This window comes from Haliotis asinina, chromosome 4 (assembly GCF_037392515.1).
Source record: "Haliotis asinina isolate JCU_RB_2024 chromosome 4, JCU_Hal_asi_v2, whole genome shotgun sequence".
NCBI lineage: Eukaryota > Metazoa > Mollusca > Gastropoda > Lepetellida > Haliotidae > Haliotis > Haliotis asinina.
In genome coordinates, this window is record NC_090283.1 from 5,583,012 (window position 1) to 5,592,607 (window position 9,596).

Below are 9,596 nucleotides of genomic sequence, written 5' to 3' on the forward strand. Positions count from 1 at the left end.
TATTTCAATTAATTTAGCAGTAATGATCAAACATTAGCTTTCTTACGAGAGAGGTTACTTTCTGTGTTAATCAGAAGAACTATTAATGTGTTTTGATAACAATTGCTTGCAATGTCGGGGGCTTATACAGGCAAATGAACACATATCTGCGAGAAGGGGGATTATGAGATGTTGTTACAGGAGGTAAGTGTTTGTTACTCGTCATTGGGAGTGAATACTAAGATACTATCAGCACGGGGCTCCAGGTGTTGAGCAGTGAAGTGGCTCTCGGGCTTAATGAGTTAAGCTGTGTTACTTTATTATCTGAAGTCATACATTGCTAAACTTTTGTTAGTGCATAAGGGCCTTAAATAATAGCTACCGATGAGCAAAGTAATATCCACGAGCAGGAGCTCGTGCAGGTGCTCCCATAGAAAATGAAGGCGCTATATCCCGGTATGTGTTTATTGGTTCATTTATTGAGACCCTAACAAGGTCTCCACGGTCTGCTGAAGTGACGTCTGACCTGCAACATCAACAACAGAAGGAGTAAAAACAATGAATGCGAAAATATTTGTTATGGAACAGTTTAATAATTCTGTATTACAAATCAATGAATACAGAGAGCTAAATATTAGTCCCGGAGAGCTTTCACGACCATTATGTTCTCATGTGACTCAGGCACCAGACGAACTCTGTTGTCCGTCACCATCGGAAGTGAATCAAACAATTGTTACAGCCGGCAGTACCTTACAGATCACTGTATTTGTTTGAGTTCTCTCTACGCTTACATTTATCATCCAAAAGATATCGTTTTGACAGTAGTATTTGAAAAATGCCATGACAATGCTATGACGTCAGGAACTTGATGACGTCACTATTCTATGACATCCGTGCAAAGGTAGTCTAATGGTACTAATATGCTGAGAGATGTCTATTTTTTACTTAAAACTAATGAAGAAAGACTTTTTATGATAAATAGGACCTCATCCTCGTGTTTTCTAATATCAACTATATTTACACTTGGCAAACCTGGGCTATTTGTTGATATGATTGATATCAGTAGACACTTGGGTGAGATTATATATTTATCTTCATTGACTGAGTGGTACAAAACGCCGTTTTCAAGATGCTTACAAATGTTCCAACAACAGTCACGTTTTCATCGGTATATCTGAATGCTGTTGATATATACTGTGCCAAAATAAAAACTTCACATTCTTTCTTAAGGCCACTAAAAAGAACAAGCTATGGTAATATGGTTAAATTGTTATCATTTCATTGCAGAGATCCGTGTGATGTACTCGACACACTGACTGTGCCACGACCAGTTCATAAGGCTGAATGTTCCAAAACCATGTTCCAAAACATGAGTATACAGAATGTCAAGTCCCAAGAATGCAAATTCGAAATTTCTCAGTTCAATATTGTGTATGTCCGCTCCGCGCATTCACCACTGCCAAACACCGTCTCCTCGTCGTCTGCTTGATGCTTGTGAACACGTTGTTGGGGATTCTGCGCCTTTGGTCTTGCACGGCAGGGATATGTTCCTGCAAATTCTGAGGCTGGTTCCTAAGACCACGAAGCCTTCTCCCAAGTGCATCCCAAACGTACTCTATTGGATTAAGGTCAGGGGACTCGATGGTCAGACCATGACGCTGATTACACCGTTTTGAAGGGAATTTTGTGGTATGCACCGAGCATTATCATGCTGGAACTGTAGACCTGGGCCATGATCCATGAAAGGAAAGTGTTCAGGGATGAGCACCTGGTCGCGGTAGGCAGTAGCTCTGAGGTTTCCACAGGTGACCAGAAGTCGGGAACGGTTGTTCCCACAGAAAGCACCCTAACACCATGCAACTTCCGGTCCCGAATCTGTCGACTTCCTGTACACAACACTGTTCATACCGTTCACGACGTCGTCTCCAGACTGTATGCCTGCCGTCTGCGAATCTGAAGGTAAACCTGTATTCATCGCTAAAGACGATTGGATCCTTCGGAGGTGACGTTGGTCCCACAGCAGACATTGACGTTGATGAAACGGCGTCGATATTGGCCCGCTATATGGACGTCGAGAATGGAGATTGGCAGCCCGCAACCGATTTCCAATGGTCCGTGAGGACAGTCGACCACTAAACATCTCAGCCCTGGTTCATGTAGTCGGCAGAAATCTGTCACGTAGGTGCCGTAGGACGATTTGACGGTCTTCTGCTCGTGACGTCACACGTGGACGACCCGACCTTGGGCAAAGTGGTGCCAGCTTGTTATAGACGACCTCGCAAGTCATACACAGTACGACGGCTGCATCCCATTTTTCTTGCGACGTCAGTAACTGATCTTCCCGCTTGCAAAATGCCAACGGTACTTTCACGTTGCACATTTGACAATCGTGTCGTGGTATTTAAAATACCTTTAGAACTGTGGAAATACGGGCAAGCGAAGAAAACCTCCCTGCGAAGATCACGTGATCGACTGCACGTGCACTAACGTCATTTGCACGATGAATGGGTGGGCTTGCATGGCTTTTGCTCGAAGTCGAAAGATAAGGATCCCATTTCGGATACATAGATGTATCATCAGAGAAGAATTATTCATTAATTTTGAAAATTACATTTTCTGAAGTTTGTTTTTTTACTTAGCATATAACCCTGTCTGAGTAGCTACAATTGAAGAGGCATGGGCATTTCTCTACTACCAGTCGATCATATATGCTTCATGTATAGCAGTATGAACCTACCAGCCATATCTCCAGCAGCAGCAGAGAGAGCCTTTAAGGCTGCCTGTCCATCCTTTACCAGCTCGGCGGCGCTGTCCTTCAACGCCTGGACATGCTCACCAAGACGTGTGCTCAGTTGGTCAAGGGTTGGTTTGATAGATCCATACAACGCAGAGGCAGCGGCGGAGAGGGTGGATCCGAGGTTGGCGACGTGCTAGATACAATTGTCCAACTATAGTTATTAATGATATATGTATGAATAGTTTATAGATGTTCACACGTTTGTCTGCAGTTACTGATTATATTTCAAAAGTGGAATATTTTTGCTTGGATCAACGTAAATTCATATTTATGTAATATCTATTCAATGCTAGAGCTATGTGTCAATAGTGCCAGACAATATATTTAGTTCATATGGATAGATTGCATTCGTAGGGTTCTATGAATTACTGCCCTTACTTCTTTGACAGCCTGGATCACAGGCAAGAAGAGGGAAGAGAACTTCTGTCCAATGGAAGCCAGTGTCTCTGTGAGAACAGATCTCTTGTGGCCGCGTTTGCTGATAAGGCCCTTAACGGCATTGATGAGGAACTGTCCTGGGTTCTTTGTAAGAGTCTCCGCAAGTGAGTTTTGGAAGATGTTGTGGAGGTCTGAACAACAACATACACAAATTTACTTGAATTAAGTACCTACTTTCAGATACAGTAAAATGAAGGTACGATCCATTAGTTTGAGGCGACTGTTTTAAAAAAAAAACAACTGTACCATTTGACCGTAGGAAACACTGAGTACATATTGTTAATCAGTCAATCTGTATTCGGTACTTAAAAGGCCACAGGCCTATAGTACGTTTATATATCCGAAATTTACAACTGATCCGCAGAAAAGCACGTCTGGAATATTTACAAATTACAAATTTAATGTAGATTTTCTTTGAGTAAATGCAAACTAGATATACATGGACAGCTTTTATAATTCACTAGCGTTTTCACTTGTTGATAACATAGTCATTTTTATTTCATTTGGATGAGCACAATAGTAGGATGCTAGATATGTCTTTCTAAGGTTTTCATAGGCGGGACATATGAAAAGAAAATGGAATTCGTCTTCTACAACATTATCATTACAGATGTTGCAAATTCTGTTGTTGCGAGGAATATTACCAACGACCAGTTTCAACAAACAACTCATATGATGAGCAGCGTAAACGAGATAAATCTAAACGGAATATCTTTACAGTGACGTTTGATAATTAATATTCTTTGCATAGTTCAGATTTCCAGTGTTTATAATACAGACATTTCGAGGATACATAGATTGATTCAGGCCACCTTTGTTGATAGATATCTTTCATTCTTTGAGTCAGTGACGTAATGAAATTTCTTAGGAAATCTATGGCATGGCATTTTTAACAAACGTAAGCAGTACTTTATAACTTTGATGGTAGAATATATGTATAACGGAAATCTGCCACACTCGCCGTACACCATAGTGCTACCTGACGTATGTTAGATTTCACGCCGATGTATTTTTGCATGCATATAAATGGACTCTTTCTATAGCTTCATATTTTCAGACCCCATATTTCCGATCCATATAGCAGCATTGGGCTTGCTTTAGTGTCAAGTATTTTAAAGAATGTTTTGAATGATATTTCCCCCAAAATGTTGAAATTGCTTATTATGTTTATCAAAACCTTAAGGGTTTGTACATGTGCCTGTTTTGTGTGATTAGTCTATGAAAGATCCTAAGAAGAATAGGTGCCAAGATATTTATATAAGTTCGTAGTTTCTAGTTTTTCGCCTTTGTATGTCCATTTCTCCCTTTTCAAAAGTTTTCCGCTATTGTTAAAGACAAAGATCTTTGTTTTACTTCTATTAACTGCCCAAATACATTCATCAGAATAGATTTCAAGTTGCTCAGTTTGTTTCTGTAGGCGACGTACGGTGCTAGAAAATAAGACAATACCATCAGCAAAGAGTATCAGGAATAACTGGATTAAGTCAGGGCGTAACTGGATCCCGTTCTCACATATTTGCACAGCTAATGCATCGATAAAAAATTTTAAAAGAAAGGGGCTTTAAGTACAGCCTTGTCTGACACGTAAATGGCAAATAAAAGTTTCTGAAGCTTCGTTATTGTTTCTTACACACACTTTGACATTTTCATATATACTACCTAGAAGTGTATTGATGTTTTGGCTAAGTCCATGAGTTTGCAAAAAGCCCCGTAATTTATTTCTCTTGATAGAATCAAATGCCTTAGCAAAATTAACAAATTAGGGCATAGAATTTTCCACCTCTTGAATTCAAATATTTTGAACAATGGATTGAAGGATGAATATATTATCAGTTGTGGTGTCGGAAGCCAGCTTGGCCCTCATACACTTTATCCATAGTGTCAGCCCACTTAATTGATCTTTTATTTATGATATATGTGAAACGTTTCCCGAAGATACTAAGGAGAGGAATTCCACAATAGGTATTTGGATTGTTTTCATCTCCATGTTTATATGTGGGTACAATAGTTGACCGCGATGAAGGAAAAGAACCGGTTTCTAGTATAGCATTAAATAAAACATGACACTGACAGATGTGGATTCCATAAGTTACCGTGAGATATATGAATGGTCACTTATTTATCTCTCTCTGAAAAACAAGAACTCACCAACTACATTGCCAATATCTGTGAGGATTGTTGAGAGGTGGTCCTTCAGGAAGTCCATGCTGGTAATCCTCTGAGCGATGTTAGTCAGGGCTGTCATGGCGGAGTGGTACAGGGCACCAAGGGTCTCCGACAGATGTCCAATCACCTGTTTACCTTCCTGGAGGAACTTGCTGATGCCACCAGCAACGCTGTTGAGGACAATGAAGGGAGAAGGGAGCATTGGAAACATATCTAAGTGGGAAACTGTGATCAGTTGACATTAGTTCTTATAAGAAAGATAATTGTTGTTATCAAAGGGTGCTACGGATAAAGCATGTACACAGTGAATATAACTGACATATGCAGTGTTGGGAGACTTATTGATGCAAGTGATTAATGATATTTCATGTCAGTACCTCACTTCCCTTTTGCCGACATTAGCGAGCGACCCTAGCAGACCTGAGAATGAGAAACGAACAATAAAAAATCAGCTATGCATGTTTAGTCCTTATATTGGATGTATACAGCAGACAATATACCTATATTATTGATATCGTTTCCGACATCCGATTTGTCTGAAGATGTTGACGTGCCGAATCACAAATAATCATATCTCAGTATAACGGGGATTTAGAGAATTCCTCAACAACAATTTCCGCGTACCAGTGAGCACGCGAGTGAATGAATATGGCTCTACGTCGCTTTTAGTGATAGTCCGGCAATATCACTGGGCGGACACCAGAAATGGTCTGCACACATTGTACACAAGTGGGGAATTGAACCTGCTTTTTTTCTGTTTGGCAAGCAGACGGGTTAACAAATAGAACTTGTGTTTTCAGCTTTGAAGGTAGACAGGTTAACAATTAGAAGTTGACTTTCTAGCTTGGAAAGCAGGTAACTAGTGACGTACCGTCACCGTTCCAGTCAAAACACGAGTGTTTGGTCAGACGTTTTTTCGTGCTTTACAAGACATGTAACATAGATGGTAGTTGAGAACCAAACACTGAGAACCAAGAGAAGCTATCTTTTTCGTTGGATATTATGTTGAATTTCCTTCCGGCAAGTCTAATGCTAACACCCGTGAATCGGGGTTGGCCTACTTAAGACGGTAGTGTAAACGTTGTTATCGTTTTCTCATACTGCAAACACTCACCGTCCGGAACTGGAGGTGAAACACAGAAAGGACTTACTCTGTGCTCCAGTGGTCAGCAGTTGTGTACCCGCAGTCTTTAGACTTTCCACTAGACTGTTGGTAACGTTTGTTAGTGGGACCTTTAGATCGTTGACGAGGTTTGTGAAGACGTCACCAATGCTGGTCCCGATACTCTTAAGCGTGTCAACAAAGCCTTGACCATTGGCTCCAGACAGCAGACAGGCAACAGCAACGAAGACGAGGACCTTCATGTTGAATCTAGTGTACAAAGTGAATTTTAGAGTTGTTTGTTTGTTTTATGATGGAGGAAGTTTTTATATTCATAAAGATATTCTTTAAAATGTATACATGCAGCTGTTGTAAATGAGCACAGGATGATATGATCCATTAGCGGAAACAGCTTTATAACTTCATTCGTCCAAAACATTGTTCTTACGAACATTGGACCCGTGCAGGTCCGGGTTAGAATAGGCCATGAATCGAAAATTGACGTTGGACAGTTGCACTAATCATTAACGTGCATCCTGAATGTCTTGACGTCTAAGCCACACAACGATCGTTATGAACAATTTCAAACCTCACCTGAGTTGAGACTGATGAGCAGTGAGCAAAAACACAATCGGCTTCATATATATAGCAAACACAATATGGTAGTTCCCACAGCACACTGCACATTTGATATCGTTTTTATTTAACCTGGAAAACGCTCCTTGTTACCCTTATCAGAAGGTGTATGATGTAGGCATGCTTTTACATGTCCTACAAAGACTAAGAATTAGCCAGGCACCCTCGTCCTGCATGTGTGTGAAAAGCGTCACCAATGCCTGCCAACACACGTTATTGCATGGGAGGGAGACTTGATTTGGCTTAATATTTGTTTTAAGTCGATAACTGTCCGACCTGATCAGAAGAAGAAAACTTATAATGAGAAGTGTGCCAAAACTGAATCTTAAGCATTCAAGGACACTTATGGGCCCAACATGAAGGTGTTATTCCTCGCATGCATACAGATGTTTCTTGAGAATGTTGAAAATGTGTCATGACCATGAAAACGTAACTCCTCGCATTTGAGTCTTGAGAATTCTAGACATCAGAATGATCATTTCTTTGAGTGGCATTATTTATCGTGACGACAAGTTTGCCATTCTCCACCCAGGCTAAGATACTGATAAACTGCGGCATCTCAACAACAAACACCACCGTATTAAATTCACTATGGAACCAGAACTCAACAACAAACTGTCCTTCCATGATGCCCTTATGTCTCGCACCCTAACAACACACTCCAGACCACAGTGTACCGCAAGCCGACACACACCAAGCACTATGTGCACTACCAGTCCAACCATCCACAGCAGGTTGAAGACTGGCATAATATCTACACTCACCAACAAGCAAATCTGTTCTACAATCCTTCAAGAAGAACCAACGCGTCTTAAACAGACATTTACTGACATCAACCCTCATCAACCCTCACACCATCAATGAAGCATCCTGGGCCAAAACCAGAACCTATAAAATACCCATTACCAACATTGTCGAGACCTCACACAAGATCAGCCGACTTCCAAAGCAACAACTGGATATCGACATGTCGTTCTCGACTCCCCGTTTTCTACACAGCCTACTGCAGGTCAACTAGCCCAGTGATATAGCAACAGCGGAAAATAAACCCCAAGGGTGTGATATACAAAATTGAACTGTGGACAGTCATATATTGGTGAAACATCAAGACCAACTCCAGAGTCAAAGAACACAGGGCGTACACAAGCAAATCGGATAAGAAGTCAGCTATCTCTGGACAAATACAGAACAACTCAATAATAAAATCAGTTGGATAGAGTACACAATACTGGTAGTCAACCAGCATGGCATCACCAAACGTCAGCTAACAGAAGCCATCCACTTCAAAGGACACCGACCCCTGATCATCAGAGTTCAAGGTTACCACATCCCCTCTGTGTACGTTGAACTCATCAACCCACCCTGACTGGTTGTATTAACTTGTATGAACATATCCGGAAACCCCACTGGCTTCTCCATGCAATCCCTTGTCATCACAGTGTCATTGTACATTCTAGTTAACGTCCTTGTTGTTTAAGTTAGTTATTTACTGTATACATATTAACTTGTTCCCTACCTTTCTCATACTGGCATGACAATGATGCAAGAATCTGTATCGAACCGTGGCATTCACCTGAATAAAGTCTTTCATCCATAAGGTTTGTCGATATAAAGGATGATGGACACATGTTTAGCCTTTGTGCATACCAATGCAGACGGAAAGGTCTATTTGCGGCCTCTAAAAATGAATATCTAAATTCCATTTGATATGTCATAACAGTAATTATTAGATGTACAAAACTGCTCCATGTGTAACAACCAGTGAAGATCCTGGTTAGGGTGATCTCAGTGAAAACATGCATGCCGTAAGAGGCTACAAAGGGAATTGGGAGGTCAGACTCGCTGACTTGGTTGACACACATCGTATCTCAGTTGCGATGCTCATGCTGTTGATCACTGCCGATGTGATAGCATGGTGTGGTCATAACAGATGGCTCAACCTCTTGACCTGAAAGAATTATATTTGATAGAGTGAGTTTAGTTTTACGCCGCACTCAGACAATCCAGACAATCCAGTGATCAACAACATGAGCATAGATCTGCGCAGTTGGGAACCGATGACATGCGTCAACCAAGTCAGCGAGCTTGACCACCCGATCACGTTAGTCGCCAATTAAGACAAGCACAGTCGCCCTTTATGGCATGCATGGGTTGCTGAAGGCCTATTCTACCCCGGGACCTTAACGGGTCATATTTGATATGAAGAAGGTATTCTAGGGATTGTCAAAACTGACAGCAAGGGCGTAACTTACACTGTCAGAAAAAAAAACCAGGCCCTACAGATGAATGTGGCTTAAGGGGCTGGGTTAGCACTCAGTTCAGTGCTCTCTAAGTAAAAACTTATCGGAAAAATATGGGTTGCTGCGGGTCTGGACAGAAACGAGAATCACCGCTTTAGGCTTCTGAATGTATTCACCTTTATTCAAGTTGGGAGGCGTGTCGTGACTATATTCGCCTATAATCGAGTTGGGGGCGTTG

At 41.2% G+C, this 9,596-nt stretch overlaps 1 protein-coding gene across 1 annotated transcript; it reads right to left on the reverse strand.

Annotated features, from left to right (window-relative positions):
* Positions 1 to 430: 430 nt before the first annotated feature.
* Positions 431 to 7,135, reverse strand: LOC137281215 (uncharacterized). Its single transcript, XM_067812339.1, has 7 exons — positions 7,077 to 7,135; positions 6,532 to 6,752; positions 5,758 to 5,800; positions 5,363 to 5,550; positions 3,155 to 3,345; positions 2,717 to 2,909; positions 431 to 505 (listed from the first exon to the last, which is right to left on the reverse strand). The coding sequence occupies exons 1-7, from the start codon at positions 7,121 to 7,123 to the stop codon at positions 456 to 458; spliced, it is 933 nt and encodes a 310-aa protein (XP_067668440.1). The 5' UTR covers positions 7,124 to 7,135; the 3' UTR covers positions 431 to 455.
* Between the last annotated feature and the right edge of the window lie 2,461 nt (positions 7,136 to 9,596).